The sequence below is a fragment of the Lampetra planeri genome, chromosome 27 (genome assembly GCF_965212315.1).
Source record: "Lampetra planeri chromosome 27, kcLamPlan1.2.h2, whole genome shotgun sequence".
In the NCBI taxonomy this organism is placed as follows: domain Eukaryota; kingdom Metazoa; phylum Chordata; class Hyperoartia; order Petromyzontiformes; family Petromyzontidae; genus Lampetra; species Lampetra planeri.
Genome location: NC_136133.1, coordinates 3,193,049 through 3,219,911, shown reverse-complemented (window position 1 = coordinate 3,219,911; position 26,863 = coordinate 3,193,049). Strand labels below are relative to the sequence as shown.

The window sequence follows — 26,863 nt, the reverse complement described above, 5'->3', positions numbered from 1 at the left end:
TGTCTGCTGTGCCACGAATCGTCTCGAAACGTCTCGCCGCGCCTGAACAAAACGTGGTGGGGGAGGTGGGGGGGTGGGGAGCGACCTTTTCCAGAGAGGCAGAAAGAGCTGAAACAGGATTAAAATGAATCCGCGACAGAATGAATGATAAGTTATGTTCATGTTTTAGGCCCATATATTAAATAATTGGACGTGGCCTAGCCCATATAAGGAATATTGAAACACAAAGCGACGTATCTTTTTGGGAAGCGACCATTTACATTTCCTGTGTCTATGTGTTCAAGCATGGATCGAGCTGTGACATTTTGAATACAACATTTGAAATCGGTAAAGTGCGTCCTGTCACACGTGATTTCGTGGATCGAAAAAGCCCCATATTAGGCCGCCCCTTGACGCTGATTGGATTCCTTCTGCATGAACGTAATTTATCAATAATTCTATCGCGGATTCCTTTTTATCCTGTCAGAGCACGCGTCCACCAATAACGCGGCGTGAGAGCCCCCCCCACCACCCATCCCCACACGCCCCCCCCCCCCTCCAAAAAAAAACCCAAAGCAGCTCCCACGGTCGCTTTCTCAAATCCGTTCCCAGAGCCGGCCCAGCCACTAAGCGACCCATGCAATTGCAAAGGGCCCCGTGGCCAGCAGAGGGCTCCCTAGAGTCACTGCTAGCTAGTGGGTGAAAAGAATCATACATCAAAGGGGCCTCCAACCAAATTTTGCTTAGGGCCCCCAAAGGTCTAGGGCCGGTTCTGTCCGTTCCCAACTGACCTCCGACGAGCGAACACTCACACGCTCACACCCCTTGTATCGCCCTGTCGACATGACAGAGCTCAACAGAATATTTCCGGGCTCACGAAAAGCATCCTGGGTGAACTGTGGCCAAAGAACCGTGTGAAAATCCGCGAAGTTTAAATATTGTTGTTGTAGTAGTAGTGTGTCAAATTCCACCCATTCATCATCATCAAACTGTGAGATGGATAACACGAGTTCCACTTTGTGGGAAGTCGACAGTGTTTGTCCTATTGTCTCTGCCATAGGAATGTGGAAATTCCGACTTCCAACGGTGACCGAGCGCCACCCGTGGTCGGAGACATTGATTATTATTATTATAAACTCATGACAGCTTTAAACACTTGACACAATTGCGATTGGGTAATTGGGGCACTCAAACACCGGTGTTAAAAGAAACAACACAACTATATTTCTAATCACAAGCGTGAAGGGTGAATACATTCGTGAAGAATGCCACGATTTTACACATAGTGTCGCCCAGTCGCAAGCGACGTCGCTTGGGCGATTTAGATACGAGAAATCAAATGATGCCATGGAGTTTATTGCAACACATTTCGAGAATGTCCACGGAGAGAGTATCTTTTGGATACGAACAGTTCTCTTCTTTTGCCGAGACCGAAAGCCAGATGGTGACCGTGGTGATGAGGCTGTACGAGAGGTCTTCAAAGGAGTTGTATCAATGGGAAGACCTGAATCCAGACAGTGTTGACGACGACGACGACGACGATGATGATGATGATGCCGAGACGGTTAAAGAGCGGTTCCTTGAAACACAACTCACATTTCGAAGAAAAAAACTGGACGACCTACAGCTCGATGTGTGTTGATGATTGGCGAGACTGTGAGAGTGGTCCGTGAAGGATGTGTCGACTGTGCAACAAGGGTAAGACCTTCAGTCAGGTGGTGGTGGTGAGAGGGCCTGTAAGAGAGGTCCTTGAAAGACATTTCACCTGAAGGCAACTGATGGTGAGGAAGATGATGGTTGATGGTGATAATGAGCCCGTAACAGCGGTCCTTGGGAGGTCGGCGAGCGGACGCGCCAACAGCCGCGAGATTTGACAGACGGAAGGACGGAAAGAAAGGAAACAGATGGGAAGCAGCATTGTCGGCCGTATAGCCACAAATGACCTCCCAACTTGATCCGCCCCGCGATCGCTTCACGGCGACCGTTTTCGCTCCGGAAATATTTTGCTCGCGTCTGGGATGTAAAGTTTCAGCTTTGCACCCTTCCATCGCGAACCGCGAGGATGTGCCGCAGGCGAAACACGTGGACGATCATCCACCCTCTCCACCACCACCACAACAACGTTAACGCGAGTACCTTTGAACTACGCGATCCTACGAAAAAAAGGTCCGCGGATCCTACCGAACGGTGAACCACTACCACATTTTACAGTGTTTTTTTTAATAGATATATATGCGTGTATTAAAAAAAATGTCTTAATTACTTAGTGCAGTTTTTTTTTAAACAAAATCTTTCACGGAAAAAAACAAAACACACACACACATACACCCAAGACCGGCCTATTTTCACGGCAGACCGGGCCAGATTTCGTCAAAAAAGTCTGGAAAAAAATTCGACGTCTGATAACAGCTCGGGATGTGAGCTCAAGGCATTTAAGTCAGCAAACTTGTCTCGTATAAAACCTGCTTTGTACAATGAAGGCATATCATACACTTTTGAACAAAATGCTTCTAATGGGAGGTTGGGGGGGGGGGTCTTCATGCACAATATTATCTAGCTTCTGGAATGCAGTTTCTCGAACCAAACTGTAAAAGACTTCACCCTTGACACCCCTCTTTCTTTTCACTGGCACATCCGAGCCGCGCTAGCACGGGACACCTCTCGGTACGGGCGATTTTTCACTGGAAATCTGCGAAAGCCGAGCCATAACCAAACCGTGATATCCGAATCTGACTCGGGTCCTAGCAGGGCCAGGAGAAGGGGGTTAATAATTCTCATTGTACTGCATGCTGTCAGTAAACTTTACAAAATGTTCCACTTCAGTGGCACGCTTTGGTGTCTGTAAGTGGGGAGGGGGGGGGGGAAAGACAACTGCTGCATCCCAAGTCCTACAAGGGGCTTGCCCGGCCACCGGCCCGGTCCCGACATGGCTCGGTTGTGCAGTGGAGAGAGAGGAGAGAGAGCAGGTATCGGTGTCGACGCGGCCCAAGATCCATCGGTCGCTTTTGACCGCTGCCGTCACACTGCGGGTGAACTTTATTGGCGATGGTCGGCTGCCAGCGGCTGCCAGCGGCTCGGTCATTTGCCAGGAACCCGTCGCTCACGTCAACCCAACGCATGGACGGCTGATGCGTTAGCAAGGTGCCACTTTCTGGTGTCTTGCCGCTGTCGTTCCCACCACCCCCACTACCCCCACCACCCCCACCACCACCACCCCCACAACTACCACCACCACCTCCACCACCCCCACCACCACCACCACCACCACCCCCACCACCACTCCCACCACCACTACCCCCACCACCCCCACCACCCCCACCACCACCACCACCCCCCACCACCACTCCCACCACCACTACCCCCACCACCCCCACCACCCCCACCACCACGCCCACCACCACCACCCCCACCACTCCCACCACCACCCCCACCACCACCACCACCACCCCCACCACTCCCACCACCACCCCCACCACCACCACCACCCCCACCACTCCCACCACCACCACCCCCACCACTCCCACCACCACCACCGTCCCAACCGGATCGGTGCAGCACGCGACCGCGAGAGGCTGGCAAAAGCGATTAAACGGAGGGCGGTCACGGTCGCAACATTTTTCCATCGCGCCTACCCGCGTTCCCAATCAAATGCGCAGGCAATTGTGACGAAGATTCTAAAGCCCGGTCCCACACGTAGCACATTTTTTCAAACGTTTTTTTTTGTTTTTCTACATCACGACCCGTCGTCGTTGCGTGTACGCGTCGCGATCGATTAGTCTTTGTATGGTGGACGAGAGCACGATGAGGGTGTGGACAATCGTAAAAGACTATCACTCCGGCTCGAGCAAGAAACCGCCCCCCCCCCCCCACTTGCCCTTACTGTGCATTTCAACTGGAAGTAACTCCACAGGCAGTGACATCCTGACGTTCCGTCATCGCTCTACAGACCTCAGCAAAAAAATGCCCCCTGCCACCGCACCCCAGGCAACGATTTACGGCGACTTTCCGAGGCCGTTCGGGCGACGAAATCGCTCCGCTGTCTCTCCCCCGTGTGTTGGTCATTGTGGGAAAATCGTGACCGAGTGGAGTGGAGTTTAAAAAAAAATAAATAACGCCTGCATCGGCGGCCGAACAGGACCAAGGACAACGGACATTTGCATAAAACACCCCGAGTGACGTCTGCCTCTTGACACTGATGTTAACAGGAGTTGAAGGGTTTTTTCGTTGTAGTAGGTTTTTACCCTTTAAACTGGTACAAAACTGACACCTTAATACAAGGCATCATGTTTGCAATAACCACAACACAAGCAGTGAAAATGCAAACAAAAAGAAACAACTCTGATAATGGTAATAATATGCACTGTCCTTGAAGTTGATTGGACCACACCCGAGACAGCTTTCCTTAGTGCCTAGTCTCCATTGGTGTTGGACCAGATGACGCCAAAAGGCGTACAACTCAAAAACAGCGCACTATCAGAGTATTTGGCGTCATCTGGTTCAACACCAATGGAGAATAGGCTCTAAGGAAAGCTGTCTCGGGTGTGGACCAATCAACTTCAAGGACAGTGCATATCATTATCATTATCAGAGTTGTTTCTTTTTGTTTGCATTTTCACTGCTTGTGTTGTGGTTATTGCAAACATGATGCCTTGTATAAAGGTGTCAGTTTTGTACCAGTTTAAAGGGGAAAAACCTACTACTATATTTTGCCACTGGTATAGGAGGTCTCACAGTGGGTTTTTTCGTTGTTTCAGTTTTTATCAAAGCGTCCCCTAGAGCTTGCAAGCGTTCGGCGAGAGAAAAATCATCGCGATGTTAGAAGATCGCGCGCACGGAATAACCCCACAAGAACATCTAAAACCTTGCGTGCAATCAACAATCTACACGGAACCCTTTTATTGCCCAAATGTTATAAATTCCATCGGGGTGTAATTTTTTAATAGGTTTAAAAAAAACAATCAACCAGTCTTCCAAGCTCTCACTTGTCTTGCGAACTACACGAGGAACTCATTTGCCCCCCGCTATTCGGCGGAGGCGATCTAGTCGAATTCTCGGGTTTGTGTCGTGTGCCATAACCCCCCCCCCCCTTCTTATTCGGTACGCGCTGCGCGGTTGTAACAATAGCCCCTGGCCCATTGACTTCTCAGCTCGCCCCACGCGCGCATAATCACGAAATCACCACCACCGCCGCCGCCGCTTTGCCGCGGGGAATTAATTTTGGCGAGCGCGTACAAGGAACACGCGCTCGAGATCGCGGACGCGCTCATGCAATGAATCCGCGCGGAAGGCTATCGCCGGCAAATTGGTCGCACGGCCTGGGCAAAAGTGTGGCGACGAAACAACCGCGATGACCCCACGACTGCAAGGGAAGGGACTTTCATCCGGTTATTGGACTGATTTCACGATTGTAATGTATTACGACGAGTAGCAGTAGCGTGATGAATTATGGTGTAAATAACTAAATGTAATTTTTTTTAGGAAAACAACTAAATAATATAATTCACTGATGAAATGGGAATCGAATACCTTCTGTGAATGTTAAGTGATAAACCCGCCTGCTACGCAGGAGGACGTGCGTTCGATCCCGGGTACTGACGATCCCTGTTGTTGTATATCTGGAGTCTGCGTGATCTATCTCTCCCCCCGTCGTGGTGGTCACAGCGTGGATCGATCTCCGAGTCCCTCCCGTTTTACCTCCCTCCTCCACGTTGAGAAACAACGCACGCTCATATGATTTGTCTGCCGCGATAAATTGACGAGCTATCATCACGTGTGACCACAGTGCCTCTGAACAAGATCTCATAGCTCGGTGGGCTTTACCTGGTAAAATAAAACAAATTATCTTCTTGGTTCAAATTATCTTCTTAGCATGGTTGGCTTCGTACGGCGCAAAAAGAAGTTCAACATGCGTACGTACGGCAGGTCGCCACTTATCCGTAAAGATTTTAATTTGGCGTTCTCAGCTCGTACGCCTGCGCGTGTTTTCTCTGGGTACTTCACTTTCCTCCGACCACCCAAAAAAAGCCCCGCTCATTAATTAAGGAATCCATGGCCATTAGTCTCAATGCAGTAGGGCCCTCCTATAGAAACGTAATCTTAAGACCCAGAGCGAGGCTGTCCTCATGGGCAAAATATAATTATTGTCTTGTGATAGCCCAAAGGAATATGTTCACACGTCAGACAGAGGTCATCGTAAATTGTCCATTATCCTATTAAGGGCTGACTATTCGGAAATCTGCGTAGGTTCACCGCGGTCAAGATTAATGCGGGGTTTTAAGGATTAAGACTTTCACTTCGAGAGCAGCTGAATATGTAGAATCACTGTCATTAGTACTACCACCACAACCACCACCACCACGTGGGGCATCAAAGGGTTTGAGCCAACCGGAGCATTCGACTTTCGGCACGAAGAGCACAGGACGGAAGACGTCGCGACAGACGGACCTCTGAGCGTCAGAAACCGCGGGCTAAACCACTCGCGACGCGCAAACAGAAAATCACCCCCCCCCCCGCATGCACGCGTTCGCGAGGAAACACGGCCACGGCACTCTACACACGTGACGTGCACTCAAGGATACCGCGGCAGAGGCTCAGCATAAATCAGAAGAAGCGTTTATCGCGCCCGCACGCCCGCCCCCGCCGCCGGTCGATAACATAAAAAAATTGCTTCAAATATGACAATTTCCATTACTGGTCGGTGAACAATCGTCCATCTCGTTTGCAATGGGATGCAAGGCGACTCGCTCCTGCGAGCCGCCCGGGCCAGTGTGGCGGAATGGATCAAGACTGCGCGGTTCGTTCTCAGTCTGCCACAAGACGTCGCCAATGGCGTGAGTGAGCAATGGCTCGGCTGAAACTTCACCCTCCATTTCCAATCATTGAGCCGATGTTTTCGTCACGGTAATAGATTTACCGGCCGGTGGCAGCTTCCGGGACAACTTCATCCAACAGTGGATTGACCATGGCTGGATGACTGACTGACGGCGACGATTATGAATAGGTTGGATTACATTACAGAATTCCTGATTCGCTTTCAAAAGGGTTGCGAGTTCGTTCAAAAATGCAGGTGGGCAGGCGGGAAGAGCCCATTCTTGCCATGGGAACGTGGAATTCCCGACGCTTGTAAATTCGTGTCGAAACACTGCCGCGCAATGTAGATTCTCTTGAAGACTATTTTGTTGTTAACTCGGAGTGTTCCACTCCCAATAGAAATATTTCCAAGCCCTCCCACGCCCACCGTCGAATCACACGCTTTGCAAAACAGGAGTTAAAATCGTACGCGGAAAATTCCCGGCAAGCCACCGCGTGCCTCACAGGCGCAACAGAGACACACAGAGACGCACAGAGACGCACAGACACGCGCGCGGACCCAGGACTTGAACCCCAAGGACCTCGGCGGTAAACCGTCCGGGCGTCTCCAAAACTCGACCATCGCGAACAACACGAGAGGATCCGAGGACTCCCGACCCCTCCGCTAAAGTACGGAGCGCCCTCTGCGTTGACGTCGCTAAACACGAGGGGGGGGGGGGGGCGATTCCACGGCGAACCGCCCAAACTCCGAACACCCCACGAGGGAAACCTTCAGGAGAATAAAAGCAGCAAAAAAGTCAAAATCGAGGAAACCCCCCCCGTCTCCCCGACAACGAACACGCAACAGACGATGGGGCCGACGTGAACTCCAAGATCCGCAGCGGGGGTGGGGGTAAACACCGGACGGTGGTGAGTCGTCGGTGAGACAAACAACAACAACATAAGCGAACAAACAAAAAAACTGTTTTCGCGACGCGAGAGCGGGGAGGGGGCGGCGGCGAAACGTCGTCCCGTTCCCTCCGTTTCTGTACAAAGGCGGCGGCGACGATCGGGGGGACGGCCGAATAGAAAAACAAGTGTGAAAGAGCGCGCGAAACAAACCGTCAACCTACCTGAATAGATCTCCCGAAAGTGTTACACGGACTTTTGTTGTTGTTCAGATACACGAGACGATGAGGGCATACGCCTCTCCCCCCACACACTTCGACGCGTACACACACACACACGTATACGCACACACGTACATATATAAAATGCCACGCGCTGGCACCCAAACGGTACAGCGGATGTCACCGTCTCAATGTGGAAGAGTTGCGTTCGGGAGAGGGTGCTGGGAATCGCTCGCCGGAGGAGCTCACGACCGCGTCGGTTGCGCCGTGCGGCCTCCAAAGTGCCCGGAGATATGTTTTGACGAGTTCCCTATCCAGAAGAAGATCGCGGACACGTGGAGCCAAAACGACTGGGGTGAGGGGGGCCGTGGTGGAGATGGTATCGCGTCATTGACAACCGCCCCCCCCCCCGCCCCGCGACGGGTTCTCAAAAGAAGCATTTACACACCCCGGCACACCGCATCCAGTATACCAGTCGCTCCGGCTGTGGCCGCTAACATCCTCGTAGTCGCCTGCCCGCCCGCCCGCCCGCTCCGGTCGACGCGCGATCCGGAAAATATTCAGTGGGAAATGAAGCCCTTGGGTGTTTCTGTTGTTTTTCATTGACAGGTTATTTGGGCATTGTCTGAGCCTGTGTAAGGCGGTGTATCGTGGAGCCCCGTTGTGTGGTGTTGACAAATCGGAGGTTGCGGCTTCGGATCTAGAATTAGTGTCGTCGGTGTTAGGGGGGAATTTAAGAGTTTGTTTTACATCGTAAGATCGCGACGTAATAAACATCAGGCGACTTGGGGAGGCCCTCATCCAGCAGTGGAATGACCATGGCTGATGATAATGATGGTGGTGTACTGTGATTTAATTTACTCAATGATTTTTTGCTGTTGGATCTTGTATTTGTGTAAACACAATAAGCTAGAGAGCGGCCGGTAATTATGAATTGCTAAGTTAGCTGTGAATTGATAAATAGACGTGTTAGATGTTGTCTGACGTTACGGTCATTATAGACCCTAAGTTGAAAAATAAATAGTTTTAGAAGTCTGTATAATTAATTTGCACTTTGATCGTTTGCAAAAATATCGTTGGAAAATTGTATTCTCTAAACTATCATTATTTATCATTAACAGCTCTTTGTCAATCCGCCGACGAATTAAAACCTCCGCATAACGTGTTGGCAATGCGGCGGGGGTTGTTGTTTTGACCATACTTCACCGCGCCTGTCGGTGTGGGCTGACGGTGGGGTGCGAGCAGTCCAGCTATAACTCGCCACTGATTGTTAGCCGTGGCCGGGAATCGAACTCGGGCTGCCGGGTTCACGGTGCGCAGTGCTGCCTTGCATGGCAAACGAAGGGGTGCCACGGTGGCTAGGAGATGTTAACTACCTCGCCTGGTATACAGGAGGTCGTGAGTTAAATCCCAACCCTGACGCCTGCTGCTGTATATTTGGAGTTTGCGTGTCTCTCTCTCCCTCCCTGTGGTCGCGTGGAATTTTCCCCGGGTCCTCCGGTTTTTCCCTCCACATTTAGAATCAACGTCATCGCGTGTTTGAGTATTTGGCTGCTATAAATTTCCACGCGATGATAAGCCACTTCGTTGAGCTGTCATTTGTGATAGCCAGGTCGCTTTTGAAAATCAGGTCCATAGCTCAGTGGGCCTTACCTGGCCAAAAAAAAAAAAGTTTAGTTTAAGCGGACCCATTCGGTGACCGAGAAAACCGTTTGGCGATAGCGAGCGGACTGCTCGCCGCTCGTAACCCGCAGGCTGCTCTTCGTCCGAACACTCGTCACACATTCGCAAGGGTTGATGCGAGCGATGAACGGCGATCCTCTCTCTTTCTCTCCCTCTGTGTGCGCACGGTGACTGTTGGGCAGACGCTCGGAGGGAGCCGTCGCAACGCTTTGGGGCAACGCAAGTTACGCAATTGAATGCCACATTTGCCAAAACGGATTCCTTCGTCGCTGCGTCGGGAGTAAAAATAATCTCGGCCCGACCGTGGGCGCGCGTCTACACAATTTGGGATTCCCAGGTCCATCCGTGGCGTGTGCGCAGGTGCGACACGAAGTCCAAACGACACCCAAGCTCCTGCAGTGATAGTGGCAGAGGTGAGTGAGATCTGAAGCTGGTTCTGTCCACCCGTTGCTATTCACCAGTCGGCAATGACCGGTGTGGTGGTGAAATATGGTCAAACATCCCCCCCCCCCAACCTCCCGCCGTGACTGACACCGTTTTGGGAACCCTTCATCTAGCAGTGGATTTGATAAATGGCCTGTTGAGTATTATTATTAGGTACCGGGGAAAAGCATAGTTATGGTGTGTCATGAATCTAACCCAGATAATGCACTTAAAACTCCTTTCCCACTGTTATGACATTCAGAAACATGTCTACCTCTCTGCCACAATCATACGTAAGATTCTCAGATAATGTTTAATCTGGTTTCAAAGTGGAGTCAAAAATGTCACATTTCGTGTCCAATCTCTCAACGGGCAGAACTTGTAATAACGTTTCCGAGCCTAGCTCTTAAAGAGCTCGATGCTCCTCCGAGATTGACTGCAGTTTAAACGGCGCGCGGAGAGGGTTGTTTAAAGCAAAGAAGAAGAAACAGTCAAAAAGTGGAAGATCGTTCAAGAGCGTTGAGCAATTTCTTTGGTTCGCACCGAAATCTCTGGAATATTCGACGGCTCGGGAAAGTAAAAGATGAACCCCTCCAAACCTGCGCCCCCGGTGTGAATAAATGTATAAGCGTCTGGTCACACACAAAGACGACCATACCCGCAGACAGCCTTTTAATAGACTGTTAGGAGCAAGTGCTGTTAGCGAGCACCCATGAAGGCCGGCACGGCACACGAAAAGGGGATGGGTGGCCAGCACCACGCCCGAGCCGCCTTTGTCTCCCCAGTGGCAATTGTTTACACACCGCACCAGATGCTAATTATTCTACGAGACTGAGTCGACCTTAGATATTCGCCACTGTTACCGTTCGTGAGCCGCAAATCGAACTCGGAGTCGCTGGGCTCGTAGCGCAGCGCGCCAACTTAACCGCTGCCACTCGCGCGCGCGTGCAACAGCTGCAGGATTGCGAGATGCAACCCTCCGCCAAAGCACGTCGCCGTCTTCCTGTTGGAGAACGCAGCGATCGCGACAACCTCCGACTCGCCAAACAACCCCAAGATTAAACCGACGCTCATCGGTCGGCACTGACGATGGCTTCTTCTGTAAAGCTTCCAGTTGCCTCCCCCCCCCCCCAAAAAAAATGCGCAGCAATATATTAACGACGACAATAACAACAACAATAACAACAACCAATGTGTGCAGTGCAGTCACGTGGCTCACAGCCTGCCCGTGTAAACAAACAACACAAAGCCGCAAAAAAAGTTCTCATCGACGGCCCAAAACAAAACGCGTCGGGGACGGTTCCCGGCACGCGGTCGCGGGCAGTCCGAGCGGCGAAAACGATTTGACGGAAGGGATGTTGAGAAGAGATTGAGATGGGAGTGAGACGAGAGATATTGACTCGAGAGAGGGAGATGGGAGTGAGACGAGAAAGCTCCGTGGCAGGGGGCACGAGCCGCACGGAGTGAACGTAACAAGCGGCTCCCGGCTTCAACCGCCTCGCCGAACCAAAACCAACCGGCGGTGCGAGCGGAGCCAGCCCCGAGCGACGCGTTAGAACATCACGCGGTTTACAGGCCCGTAGCGCAAGCGGAAGCCCCCCGCCCCACCCCGGCGAGCAACAAATTTGGTGCCACCCCCGATCAACGCCACCACCACCCACCACCACCTCCCCAAGAATAGCAATCGGCTGGGAATGACCCTGTTGTTTGATGTCGTTGGATGTGACGTGCGAGTGTGACGCGCGATCAGCGACAGACGCTCAGATTGCGAGCCATTTAGGAAAAGGAATGAACGAGACGGACGTCGTTACGGTGCCTACTATGAAACGGAAATCGTTAAGGTGCCTACTATGAGACACGGAAGTCGTTACGGTGCACGCTACGAGACTTAAATCGTTACGGTGCCCACTATGAAATGGAAGTCGTTAAGGTGCCTACGATGAAACGGAAGTCGTTACGGTGCCTACTATGAAACGGAAGTCGTTACGGTGCCCGCTACGAGACACGGAAGTCGTTACGGCACCCGCGGACTCTTGGTGCCCAGATCGCCACCCCCCCCCCCACCTCTACCTAAAGCTCAGGGCCGGCGCGGTAAAATCGAGCGGCGACACGCGACGTTCCCCCGAGCGAGCCGCGATCGCGGAGACGGCGGCGCGGAGAGAGAGGGGAATGGGACGAGGGACGGGGTTGGCGGTTGCTGGCAGTCGGCGCGCACACACACAAAAAAAAAGGGAAGAACCGCCGCCGAAGTTTCCGCGGTACATTTCCCTCCGCGGGCACCAACGCTTCCCGCCGTGGACACCGAACGCTGGAGAGGAAGAACGACGGAGACGAGCGGGTGCCACCGGCGCGCGCGGGGAGAGAGCCTCCGCCGAGCGGCCGACGGCGATAATAAAAAAAAAGAAAGAGAGACGGAGAGAGAAGCCGCAAACCCCATGGGCCCCGACGCCGGCCGCATCGCGCTCCGTTGCCACGAGGAGTCTGCTGGGGGTGGAAGTGTGGCTCTCGGACCCCCTCGCTCTGTCCCCTCTGCCGCCCTTGCCTCCCTTCGGAGACGGCCTACCGGCCACAGTTGTTGTTTCGATCATCATCATCATCGTTATTGTTGTTGTTGTTGTCGTTGATATCGTCTCTGTCGCTGATGGGTTTGGTCACGCCTTCAGCTGGTGCCACTGCGCCACGGGCTGCCGGGGCTTGGCGATCATGTCCTTCCAGTGCTTCACCTCCCCCGGGCCGCTCTTCCACGACAGGTAGATCTACGGGCAATGGATGGCGGTGACAGACAGACACACAGACACGCAGACAGACACACAGACACACAGCCACACAGACAGACAGACAGACATACAGAAACACAAACACACAGACACACAGACAGACAGACACACAGACACACAGACACACCAGACACACCAGACAGACAGACACACAGACACACAGACACACAGACAGACAGACACACAGACACACAGACAGACAGACACGCAGAAACACAGACAGACAGACACACAGAAACACAAACACACAGACACACAGACAGACAGACACACAGACAGACAGACACACAGACACACAGACAGACACACAGACAGACACACAGACAGACAGACACAGAAACACAGACACACAGACACACAGACAGACACACAGACAGACACAGACGGACACAGAGATACACAGACAGACATACACACAGAAACACAAACACACAGACACACAGACAGACAGACACACAGACAGACAGACACACAGAAACACAGACACACAGACACACAGACAGACATACAGACATACAGACACACACACACAGACAGACACACCGACACACACACAGAGAGGATCACACAACCTGAGAACAACAGTAACTTACATTTGGAATAAATGTGAGACAAAGTGATGTTTGTTTGCTGAAATGAGCATTGAGGCATTGGTGCTCATCTCCCCCACAGCTCCCCCCACCGCTCCCCCCCACCGCTCCCCCCCACAGCTCCCCCCCGCCGCTCCCCCCCGCCGTTTCCCCTCGCCGCTCCCCCCACCGCTCCCCCCCACAGCTCCCCCTCACCTCCCCCCCCCACCTCCCCCCCACCATTCCCCCCCACCTCCCCCCCCCCACCTCCCCCCCCCGCTCCCCCCACCGCTCCCCCCCACCGCTCCCCCCACCGCTCCCCCCACCGCCCCCCCACCGCTCCCCCCCCACCGCTCCCCCCACCGCTCTCCCCACCGCTCCCCCCACCGCTCCCCCCACCGCTCCCCCCACCACTCCCCCACCGCTCCCCCCACCTCCCCCCCACCGCTCCCCCACCTCCCCCCCACCGCTCCCCCCCACCCCTCCCCCCCCACCCCCCCCCCACCTTGCCGATGACGTCGTTGCGGCTCAACCTGTCCTTGTCCATGACGGTGACGACGATGGTGGTCTCGCGGAGTTTCTCCGTGGGGATGTCGAAGACGAACGTCTCGTTGAACACGGGGTTGAGGCAGCGCTTCTTCACCTCCGTTTTCTTCTTCTCCACCTTCTTCTCCTTGTTCATCAGCCACACCTTGACGTACGGGTCTGCGCGGGGGTGGCGAGCGAGTGAGCGAGCGTTATGTGAGAGTGCGTTCCCCCGTGCGTACGAAGGCGGGGGGGACTGCTTGCGTTGTGGCCGAAACGTCGTGAGAATTCTTTTATTATGTTTTATTTTTTATTATAAGAAGACGAATCCTCCCCGCTCTGCTGCCGGGAGTCTCGCCGGGCGGGGGCTCTCTCACCGGACGTGCCGCCGATGTCCATGGCCTTGAGATTGCGGGCCTTGATGACGGCGATGGTGATCTTGTTGGCTGTCGGGTTGTAGCAGAGCGACAGCAGCAGCTCCCCTCTACTCCCCTGTAACCGAGACAAAGACAAAGATTCCCGTCCCCGCCCCCCGCCACCGCGTAGCCACGAGCAGACCCTCCGGGGGCAGCGTCCACGAAGGCCGACGAAAGGGGGGGGAGGTGGGGTGGCCGGTCGTCGCGCCCGGCCGCCTTTGTCTTCCCCCATCGCTGATGCTTACGACACGCCGCACCCGGTACAGTAGAGCCCCTCGTAACGACCACCCCTGTTAAGGACTAATCCGCTTAATGACGGGCCTCCATAGAACCCAATGTGAAGTGTATAGTGTAGTGTATAGTGTAGTGTAATGTAGTGTATAGTGTAGTGTATAGTGGTGTAGAGTAGTGTAGTGTATAGTGTAGTGTATAGTAGTGTAGTGTATAGTGTAGTGTATAGTGGTGTAGTGTATAGTGTAGTGTATAGTGTAGTGTATAGTAGTGTAGTGTATTGTAGTGTAGTGTATAGTGTAGTGTATAGTAGTGTAGTGTATAGTGTAGTGTATAGTGTAGTGTATAGTAGTGTATAGTGTAGTGTATAGTAGTGTATAGTAGTGTAGTGTATAGTGTAGTGTATAGTAGTGTGTAGTGTAGTGTATAGTGTAGTGTATAGTAGTGTATAGTGTAGTGTATAGCAGTGTAGTGTATAGTGTAGTGTATAGTAGTGTGTAGTGTATTGTTATAGTAGTGTGTAGTGTATAGTGTAGTGTATAGTAGTGTAGTGTATAGTGTAGTGTATAGTAGTGTAGTGCCTCCATAGAGCCCAGTGTGTTCACTTACCGACCATTCACCTGTTTATGACGGGCTGTTGTAGGTACAGTACATATCAATTAATGCATTAATTAACCATTTTTCTTTTAAATGTGTTTATAATGTTGTTAGAATCTTCATGTATTAATATCCATTGCTCAAATATTATAAAGTAAGTTTCTTTGGGTGAAAAAGGGGTATAAACTTTCGATGCCATAGGAACGAATTAAGCCTTTAACGTGCGCTTCCTATACTCGCTTAACGACCAAATCGCTTAACGACCAGCATCGTGAGAACCAATCACCGTCGTTAAAGAGGGGGTTCTACTGTACCCGTTTAAGAGAATCAAACAACGGCCGGAGGTGTGCCACTGCTCCACACACAGCAGCAGGGCACGCACGCAAGCATGGCGCGTGCGTGCGTACGGGACACGCCACCACCGCGCGTGCAACGCTCTCAGCCTTGCCTCGACCACCGACGCCCAAGGAGACACTCACGCTGCCGTCGCTGCAAGGCTTGAGGTCCTTCCAGAAGGTCTGCATGCTGGACAGGTCCAGCTTGTTGAGGGGCAGCGACACCTCGCCGATGGGGTCGTTTCGACTGAAGCGGTCGTAGTCCAGGACTTGCAGGTACAGCGTTCTCAGGATGACCTTCTCGTAGGGAAACCCTGCGGCGGACGGCGCAAACGCCTCCGATTATCGCGGTCGGCTACGTACGGTGCGACAATTTCAGCGTACGCACTGTGCGTACAAGTGCCAAAACAGCAAAGTAAATAAATTAGGCATAAAACTCGTTCTCCTGCGCGTGTCTCTCCCTCTGGGTCGTCGTGTCATTGCGCACATCTCACTGGCCGCACGGCCTCCTGGGAGGGCATAATTTCAGCGGCATCGGATCGGTTTCTACATGCGGTGTCTCATGAGCCGAGTCAGGCTCGCTAGAAACAATGCTGGTGAACCGCCAGGTGTGCTGTAGGCAGGGACTGGTTTCGACATGCAGCGTCTCACCCGGCATCTCCGATTAGCAACGGTTGGCCACATACGGTGCGAAATGCGGCAGCGGAGTCGGGCTCGCTTGAACCAATGCTGGCGAACCGTCGGATGTTCGACACGGATCCCAGTTCGACGCAAAACCCCAGAGTGCACCGAGCGACGAACGAGGCCATCGCGACGCGCGGGGAGGTGGTGGGGGAGCAGCTGGGTGGGGGGGAGAGAGCCAAGGGCACTAGGGGGGACAGGCGGCACTCGCCTTCAAAGAGGATGGTCTCGTTCCAGTGCGGGTTGAGGTTCTTGCGCTTCACCTTGGTCTCCACCTTGTTCTTCTTGTCGGGCAGCAGGTAGATCTTGACGAAGGGGTCGCTCGTGCCGCTGAAGTCTTTCGCCGGGAGCTCCACGGCCTTGAGGATCTTCACGGTGAGCGTCATGTCCTGGAAGCTGTAGCCCACGCTGAACTGGATCTTGCCGAGGTTCTCCGTCGCGCCCGTGTCCTCGTCCGAGTCGGGCGAGATCTGGGAAGAGGGGAGGGGAGGCGCGCGCCGGTCGCGTTGCCCTCCGCGTCAACGATCTTCGACGGTGGCGATGACGGGGCGACACGCGGGTGACTGAACAACGGGGGGGGGGGGGAAGGGGGGTGGAGACCCCCCAGGATAACGTGCAGCGGAGGGGTAACGTTTGGTTGACGTCGGCCCGACATTGACCTGATGTCGAGTTGACATTGATCCGACGTCAGTCTGACGTTGGCCCAACATCGGACCAACGTGGGGCCGACGTTGCATGTTTGCTGCGAAGTCGTTGCCAGCAGCGTAAAGTTCCGACCTCTCCTCTGGCGGGGTTCCATGCCATATGTAAGCCCGTGGTGACGATGGGCCAAAGGTCGCAAACGGGTTTTGATTCCTTACCCGTACTCGGCCGCACCAGGGTCGCAAATGGGTACCCGTACCCGTACCCAGCCGGGTACGGGTAGCCGGGTATCGGGTAGGGTACGGGTATCGGGTACCCGATTTCAACCTCTGCGATGGGCTAAACTTCACCGCTGGCAATAATAACAACAATTATAATTTAATAACAATTACTTACTTACCCAGCGAAGCCACACGGAGAGTCTGAACACTCCTTTGAAGGAGGCTCTTGCTGCATCGAGACGTTTGCTCAAACTCCCGTCATATTGCACGGTTTGTAGCTACAGGTGATCAGAGGAAACCCGGGCAGAACCGGCGGAGAGAGAACGTGCAAACTCCACGCGGAGATGCACCCGAGTCGGGAGTGAGGCCCTCCTTGCCGCGAGGCACGGGTCCCATCACCGTGCCCCCCCGATGACGCCGTAACGACGCCTCGTTGAATAAAGGACCTTTCCGCTCCCGTTCAGTTCCACGATACCGCTGCACGGGGGGGGGGGGGGGTGGGGGGGGGGGTGTTGCACTGCTCACCATGAGCATGTCGCTCGTGATGGAGTTGACGATTTCCGAGATGGAGGAGCGGGTCTCTGTCCGTCGATCGAACTCGCCTTCCTGCTGAGCTTGGGCGGGCGCGGAGCCAGCACCCCTCCCGGGACCCCCCAGCCTGGCCACAACAATGCGCGCGCACTCTCATCTAGCAACAACAAAACAACAACAACAACAACAAAGAGTAGCAACAACAACAACAGCAGCAGCAGCAGCAAATCCAGGGTCGTCACCTGTTTGGGTTTTGACCCGGCACGGTCTGGGAATTGGCATCTGCGTTCAGGTGGCAGAAGTAGATTTGTAAACCGAGGTCTGGTAATGTATCAGTGTCGCTGCGTTGAACTTCACTGCAGTATAACAACGGCGCAGTTCTGATAATAGACCAAGAGCTGACCGAGAGGTTTGTCTGGGTTGTGGTCCGGAGTGGACAAGGTGGCGACCCTAAGCGTGAGTAGCAGCAGCAACAGCAGCAGCAACAACAACAGTACCGACATCAACATCAACAGCATGAACAAGGATAACAGCAGCATCGCCACCGTTAGCTACGTCTCCGTAGTGTTGATGTTAGCACACGGCAACATGGTACTCATTTAAAATAATACCTAATTATCCACTCAGTCCAAGGACTCTTTTGCAAGAGGGTCCTGCCCCACGGGCTTTTCAATTTAAGATGCCTTCAGCCGAAATATGTTGAGCGTTTGTTAGACTCGGGCGGAGAAAACCCCCACACGTGCTTGGGGCAACGTTTTTTCCCCGTACAGATGGAAACAGGTGGAGATGAGTCCACTTGCTGTACCGCCTTCTCCTGGCGAACCAGGGGTACGGCTCCTGTGTGCGGTGATCCAGAAACCCCTCGCTGCTGCCACCACAGTGGTGGATTACAGGCAGCCACGTGGTTTATGGCTGAGGCTACCTAGAGGTTGCACAGAATCAGATCCGATTCCGCTTTTGCCACTGATTTTCACGGCACTGAATTTCACCGCAGACGTCAGCAGTTGCGCTCGACGAACCCATGCGCCACTGCTGAGCGCTCTGCGTTAAGGTGCACACGCACAGACGCACACACGCAAACACTTGCGTAGCAATACAAACACATGCCAATGCATACACACATGATGTACTTACACAAATAAACAAAAGAACAAACCCAAATAGAGCACATACGCAAATACGTACGTACACCGACACACACACACGCATGGTACAACAACTAGCGCAAGTCATCACTGCCGCCAAAGTGCCCGTGACAGGCTAGGTGCGCTTTGAGGTCACGTGGAGTGTGGGCGAAGCTTCTCTGGCAGGAGGTCACAGGGAGGAAAACCCCAGGGGTTATAGGTTAACAGACCAACAGGCTGACAGGCAGATGCACCGACCGAACTGCGCTTTGGCAACACATCACACACACACACACGACATCACACACACCACACACATATCACACACACCACATCACACACATATACATACATCACACACACATCACACACACATGACATCACACACACACACCACACCACACACATTTACATATATCACACACACACATCACACACACACATATCACACACACACATCACACACACATTACACACACATCACGCACACATTGTTGGTCACATCCTACAGTTTGCTCAGTAAACTCCATCCCTTGCATCCCATCATAGCCTAGCTGTCCGTGATGCTCATGGTCAGATGGCAGGACATGTATACTGGACTCGTCACGATGTATATCGGTACAACCAGGGCTTAATTGCAGTCGTTTCTATGCGGATCAGCTGTCCCGGGCAAAACTCTCTCTGCAGCCAGCACAACCATGGTGTAGTCACGCGTGCCGCCTACTTCACCAGTGTTATCGGCGAGCCCGGGGAAACAAACGGTGAGGAATTAAGCCCCGAGAGTGCAATGTACAACGTCAATATATATGCACCTTTGCGGAATGGCGTGTGTATAGGTAGGGATGTACACTTGAACAGCGGTTACATGACAACATGTTTCTGTATGCAGCGCAGAGTTCCTGGTGCCATAAGTCAAACCCGACTGTGGTAAAGGCCTTCGTCCAACAGTGGATTTCAAACAGCTTACACATTTTTTTAATTATCATCATTGCAGTTGGAAGCCAACGTGCCTCACTGCTCAAATGAGCGGCATGGGATGGCTGTTGCCGTGCCGGCGGTGGAAATTCCACATTCCCATGGCGAGGGCAAGTCTATTCATAGGATGCCCGCTGAAGAAATCCCACGAAACGTCGTGCAGTTTAGCAACCACGGTGGGATGATGGGATGGGTCACTGCTCGTTGGATGTTCAGCTTGGCGTTTACTGGAAATATATTCATGTTCAGCTCTGGGAGCTGTGAGGTGGCCAGTACAGGACAGTACTGCAATGGATTCTTGAATGCATCCGTGCACAGCTGGACATTTTTGGAGAATGATTTGGTTTTTTTTTTCTGCCACACAAAGCCAAACTTAAAATTGGCCAAAGCACTCCAAATGTGTAAAAGCAGGACCCTCCCGAACGCACGGCACGAGATTTATTGAGGCCATCCTGGCCAAAGACCCACACTCATCACCATTTGCGAATTGTTCACAACGGCCAGCGTGCTCAAGTGGTGGTCAAACGGCTGCCACGACTGACATTGGGAGGGGGCATTGGGTGGATGAGGCCTTTACCCAACAGTGGATTGACAGAGGGCGCCAACCGTGCCACGCGCTACACTTAGCCTCGCGCGTGCCGATACAGCGTCACATGTCGATGCAAGAGAAGAAAAAAGGACAGGCGTGCAAAGGGGATGGGGAGAAAGCCACGGGGCATAATGGCACAGTGGGAGGAGGGGGGGGCGGGGGAGAATGAGCAATGACAAAAGGACGTTTCCTACCTGTTGTCGGATGGATTATTGGGAGATTGAGGGTCAGGAATGTTAGCAAAATCATCCTGCTCGGAAAGTCCCATGACAAGAGAGAGGACCAGGATTCTGCCTTCACTGCACGGTGGCCAGGAAAGGTGGGGAGGGGGGGGGGGAAGGGGGGTGAGGGTGGTGAGAGTGGAGGAGGAGGAGGGGAAGAGACAGGAAAGGAGAAGGGGAAGAAATGAAATCTGATAACAGGTGCAGTCACGTGTTCTGGGGGTGGTTGTAGTGGTGGTGGGAGGGGATACATTCTCAGGAGCATTCAATATCTCGATGGTTTGAATGCGTGGGTCGGGTCATGATGGCTGAAGGGGTTGGTGTTGCGGGGGGTCTCCGCAGAGGGCTGTGAGGCTGTCGATCTTTATCGAGGAGGAGTTCATGCAGTTGTACCGAGGGATTGTGAATGGAACGACACGGGAGAGCGCTGGATCATTTGGCTTTCATGGAACGGAATGGAACGAGCAACTGGACCTTATTGAATCGCATACATTTGCCGGAACACCGGCTCTTTTGTTCACGAGATATTCACCCGCCGTCGCCTTTCCGTTCCATGACATTGCAATGAAATGCTCCGAATGCAATTCAGGACGTTCTACGTTTGCAACAAACGAAACAAAAATCTCTTGAACTGCAGAGGCCAATGAATCGGACACACACACACATTGCACACCCACAAGGTGTAACGAAGCACTCGCGAACCAAGGCAGGCCTCCAGTGTCTTAAATGTGCTGGTCCTGGGTGACTTAAAAAGAAAATAAATCTAGCCGGGTCCACAATGGCCAATTCGCCACAGTAAGGATGGCATGGCCCATGACACCACGGCCTCGCTCAACAAACTAACCGTGTTTTTATTTTATTAACGGATTATACGCAACACAGTGTGCAATTCAAGAAGTAAACAAGAAATGTAATTAACCATAGCACCGACGTGCCTTTGAAACGTTAAACAAATGTTATGTTTTTTTTTATCATCTTCTCAAACCATCAGCAGCAGCATCACAATGCCCCGCCCCCTACCCGACCACAGCCTCGCCTAGATTCCTGCTCAGCTGAAGTGGGCTTTCCCTGGGCAAGTCACTAGGCCGCAGGTGGGGTAGAGCGAGTGGGAGAGATGTCGATGATAAAAAAAAAACAATAATTGAGAACCTAAGCAGGGGCGAACCGTCCATAGAGGTGAACGAGGGCGGTCGCCTTAGGGCGCTGATTTAAGTGGGGCGCCAAATTCGAGGGGGCGGGGGGGAATTAATGCAAATAACGAAGATGTCATAATTTCTATTCCCGTGCCACGTACGGAGGGAACGTGACTTAGAATTAATTTCTGAACATTTTTGCGAATGTTTTTAGTTGGACAGACGGACAACCCGAATAATTGTGCCTCTGTTTAAAAAAAATACGATTACAAAAAACATTAAACGGAAAGTAGGGGCAAAATGTTTCCCAGTTTTCCAAAAAGGCGAGGGACACCTTTTTCAATACTGGAAGGGTGATATTTGTTTGGTGAATATGGTGAATACGATGATTGTTAAGTGCTTTATTATGGTCATTATTTAGAAGTGCATTTCACACATTAAGTCAATATTTAACGACAATTTGAGTCAGTATATTATTGAATGTCCGCTATGTGGATTGTTTGACCATACTGCACTAAGTTGGTCAGTGCGGATTGGTGACAACCTTTCTATAATATCCCCACCTCCTCCACCCCCAATTAGAAATTTGACAAATCACACTCACAACTAACCTCGTGGTCACCACCACCACCGTCACCACCAACCACCACCACGTGATGCGATGCATATTGACGCATCCGTCAATGCCAGGAGCAGCCTTGAGGCTGTCGGTCAAATGCATCTACTCTTTCTTAAGCTGGTGTCAAGGACTCTGAATGTTTAATTCGGATGACACTTGCTTGTCATCCACAAAGGACCAAATCCGACACTCACTGTGATGGATGCCAGGCGTGACGAACCTAACCAGTCTCTAATGAGACCGAGTGCAATGCAATGTCAACGGTGGGGAACTTTTTCCCTTACTGAGGGCCGAAGAGGACTTTCAAATTCAAATAACAGCGTGAAAAATGCGTGGGCCAACAGAGTGCAGTGAGGCCTCCTGCTGCGATATATAAGTGACTGAGCGCCCTGGAACGCTGGGTTCGAATCCAGACAGCTGCCTGTCATTCATTGGAATCAAAATATTTATATTAGAGGAATCCGATGAGCTATACAGCTTTTTTTTCCCACAGATGTCCAGTAGTTATTCAGCGCAAACCGGCTTCTCGAGTGCAGGGAGTTGATGGTCTCCACTCAGTCACCGATGACTGCATCAACAAAAAAAATCCATCACTATAAAATCAGTTTGCCTTTAGAGGCTGACTCCTTTGCCTGATGGCGACCGCTTGTGTTGCGATCGAAACGTCGTGATTTGTTTTATTTTATTTCTAACACGTGACTTTACCGAAAGAACCAAAGAGTATAAAATCTAGTTTTGAATAAAATTTGGCTAAATTCTAGTTCTGAGAATAAAAAATAGAAACGTTGTCGTCATGCGAAGAACGTTGCCCTCGGTAGCATACGACCCAGATGACACTTGAAGAGAACTTATATTATTATAAAGCCGAATAATAATCAGTGAATTTTAAAACGTGGGTACAAATGTTAGTCGTTGGTTCCAGTGAAGTATCAGATGCAATGAGAGCTTTGCAATCTATCGTTTGCTAGTGCCTTTAGTAGAATATTGCTAATTCCAGAACTCATAGCCTAACCAGACTGTCTACATCTGCTATTTTGCATTAAAGCACCTTGTAAAAGCATTCAACAGAGCTGATCATGATGCCGTACTATCCATTAAAAAAGAATTGCATTTATTTCGTCTCCACGCGCGTGTCTCACTTCCATATCTCATGTCTACATTTGATCTCAATGGACTTTTCTTAGATGGTTAAAAATAAAGTCCAGCCATTGATTGAGATGCCAAATTAAGTCTGTTATAATAATTTCACGGAGTCCGACGACTGACAAAAATCTAAGTTTCAGTGCAAGTAGCCAGATTCACATTTTGACAAAACACTGGGTCACCGCCTAACGGTTTTTGGAGGCCTGGGTCAAAATTCCAAATGGAAATCCCTCTGAAACACCCTGGGCTTTTTCTGAGAACCCCTCTGATTTAAGGTCCTGGACAAAATTCCATCCACCCTGCCCCCCCCCTCCTCTCTGTGGCCGTGACAAAACATTCCCTAACATGGCCATGGCAATAACCTCCAACATCAGCGACGAGGGCATTGGGGGGACCACATCCCCCTTCCCCAACTACAAAAACACAAAAACACCCTAAGACCTACATCGCACGACAATCATCGGGCGGCCACTCATCACCGACGGCACCGCAAATTCCACAGTCCCATGGCGGAAAACAGCTGGCTCGAACCGTCCGGCTTTCACGTGTGCACGGCGCACGGCAGCACTTACATGAAGGACCTCACGTCAAGGCCACTGGTTCGTATCTGGCCCAGCACAAAATCCCAAGAGCCGGCCGCGTTAGCCGAGGGCCGGCTGCGCGTGCTCGACGACCGGGCCTGGCCGCGGCCGGGGGCCTGGCCCGCGCCGGCGCCGGTGGTGCCGGCGGCGCCGGCGGCACCGGCGGCGGCGGCCCCTCCTCCGCGGGCGCCCGGCGGGGCGGCCGTGTGGCAGCCACCGGGCGGTTTGGCCGCGCCCGTGCCGTGGGACACGGGCGTGCTGCCCCGAGGAGGCGTGTGCTGGTTCAGGGAGGTGTGCGTGGTGGAGTTGGACTGCAAGGAAGAGCTGTGGGAGGGAGGGAGGGAGGGAGGCAGGACAGGGGGAGAAGAGAGAGCACGAGCAGAGCGAGAGAGAAAGCTGTGGGGACACACCGAGAGGCAGGCTCCGCTGGCACGGCGGCGGCGGCGGCGCGTTCAGGTCGCGCGTCTGCGCCGTCGTTCGGCCGTGCGACCTTTCACGCCGTGTGCCGGGAGCGCTTTGGAGAGCCGCGATGGGCGGCTCGCTCTCGTGGGGACAAAACGTCGGGCATCGTGATTCAGCAGCTCACGACGCGGTCAACCGTAGTGGAGCGGCTCAACGCATCTCGGAGCTCTTTCATGAAGTGAACGGTGCATCTTGCTGTTCTCCATCGATGATACAGAGTGTGGCCTGATGCTGGTGCTGGTGGTGGTGGTGCCGGGGGTTCTTAAAACAGATTGACTCGGCTCTCTCTGACGTTCGTTTCCTCCCAGACGAAGCAAAAGCAACATTGGCTGGCTTACAACGTCAGATAGTTGAGCCAATCAGCTTGAGGAACCGGAAACACCACCACCACCAGCAGCAGCGTGCCACGTTCTTCATCGAGGGAAAAAGGAAAGTTGCACCGTTTAGTTCCTAAAGGAGCTCCCGGGGCGTTGAGCCGCTGCTCTGTCGCGGACCGCTCCGCGACGAGCCGGTGCGCGATGCCCGACGATCAGACTTCAGGAAGTGACTTTTGAGGCTCCTGGGCACGCGGGTGCGAAACGTCGGACATCGGCGACGCCCGACAAGGCGCAGCAACGGCTGCGCAGCAGCGTAAGCGCGAAACCCCTCCCAAGCCACACGGCGGCTGCGCTTGCGACAGGGAGCTGGAAGAGGTCCACCTTCTTGGTTCTTTCGGTAAAGTCATGTGGAATGGAAATAATAAAATAATAAATTTAGACTCTGTCGTCTCGACAGACCTGTTCTTCACCTGAGGACGGCTGCTTGTGTTGTGGCCGAAACGTCGTGAGAATGATTTAATTATGTTGTATTTTTATTATTTTATTATTTCCCTTCTACGTGACTTTACCGAAAGAACCAAGAAGATGAATCCCTGCAGTCACGAAAGCTTTAAATCGAAATTTAGGTTGAAGAGGGTTAAGAAAGGCTGCGAGTGTTAATATCCTCGACGCAGAGAGAGAGAGAGAGGCAGCAGCACCGCACACCAGCCGAGTTGACTACCATCCCCGCAGATCACAGGCAAGCAATGCCACCTTAGGTGTTACTGTGCTATTACTAACCTGTAGCCCTTAATCCTCTCAAACCTCGTTGCAAACACTAACCCGTAACCCAAATCAGAATCCCCAAACCCTCGACCTAGTCCCAAACAAACCCATCATCTTAAGATGCTTTGAGGCGTGCCCCATACATAGAATATCCATTTCCTTAAACTTTAACACCTCGACTGCACAGTAACCCCTGACCTCAAACTGTGAACCCCAACCCTATATGGAAACTAAAGAAGTGGCCTCTTTCCATATTTCATCAACTGAAAGGAGGGCCTCTAACAGGGCGAGGACTGTGCTTGGACAAGGCAGGCAAGCGTCACCCAAGTAAAGGGGCGTGCGATCGGGTCGAAAAATCTGACCTACAAAATTCTTGCGGGGACAGTAGTTGTACCGAGGTCTCGGCTAAACCCCCCACATTTGCAGGGATTTTAAGAGTGTCAGCCCAGCAGAAGGAAATCAGAGTTGTCATGAAGCAGCGGGAGGCGACGGCTTGCCTGCCACGCCGACAGCGTTAACATTCAATCGCAGAGTTACAATTCGTTTTTGAATATTTGTGGGTGGCCAGGAAGTGGCAGTGCGACAAGGGGGGGATGGGGTGGTTCGTGCACCTAGCCTGTCTCCCTCGTACTGTGTGGTGGGTCTTCTCCGGGCACTCTGCTTACCCTCTCACGTTAAACAAAAAGCACTGCTGGATTTGTTCCAACATCTCAGTGTAGTGTGACTCTCCTGAAAAAAAAAGACTCGCTGAGGCTACCGCCAATAAAAAACAAATACCATGGCTAATTGTACAATTATTACGAAAAGCAAATACGAGCAGAGTTCAATTCTGTGTCTCCACGGTACAATAAACGTATTCTACTTAATTCCATCGACCTATATCGGCTTTGCGGGTCGATATTCGAAGACGCGTCTTTGTTTAAGTGTGCAAACTCCGGACCGGTTTTGACATTCTGGGTCTCGTCAGCAGAGTTCAGGCTCGCTAAACAGATGCCGCCGGATGACCGTACGCTTCTGGCATGAGCACCTCTCCACCCTCAATGTGGGATACCCCGTTGGACCGCCGGTAATTTTGTCGAAGGTAACGCAGGCGAAACAACCAAGCGATACGATAATAGCTTAAATCGGCGTCTGGTTTGAGCAACGCAATCGCACAGGGCGGCGGCTTCGACGTGGCGATGATGTGATATCGAGAAATGCGCCGGCGTGGAGGGCAGTGGCGTAAAGGAGAAAGCAGCAGCGGGGGGGGGGGAGAGTCTGGGGATAGCTTAGTGAGGAGGTGGTTCGGGATAGCTAAAAAAAATTGTAAAAACTTGAGATCAGAAAGCGTACTTCATAAAAAAAAAGTGCTGCCATGGTTGCAATGGTCGGCAGCGCACAGTGGACTTGCAATCCAGAGGATCGC

General features: G+C 52.4%; 1 protein-coding gene across 2 annotated transcripts in view; it reads right to left on the bottom strand.

The window, feature by feature from the left end:
• Positions 1-6,621: 6,621 nt before the first annotated feature.
• SYT7 (synaptotagmin 7) overlaps positions 6,622-26,863 on the bottom strand; it is a 47,520-nt gene continuing 27,278 nt past the window's right edge. For both annotated transcript variants that reach the window (XM_078607230.1, XM_078607231.1), the window contains 6 exons: positions 17,524-17,656; positions 16,347-16,605; positions 15,599-15,768; positions 14,253-14,367; positions 13,856-14,055; positions 6,622-12,760 (listed from right to left, as the gene is read on the bottom strand). In XM_078607230.1, the coding sequence (XP_078463356.1) occupies positions 12,656-12,760; positions 13,856-14,055; positions 14,253-14,367; positions 15,599-15,768; positions 16,347-16,605; positions 17,524-17,656 (982 nt within the window). In that variant the 3' untranslated portion in view covers positions 6,622-12,655. The remainder of the gene's footprint in view (positions 12,761-13,855; positions 14,056-14,252; positions 14,368-15,598; positions 15,769-16,346; positions 16,606-17,523; positions 17,657-26,863) is intronic.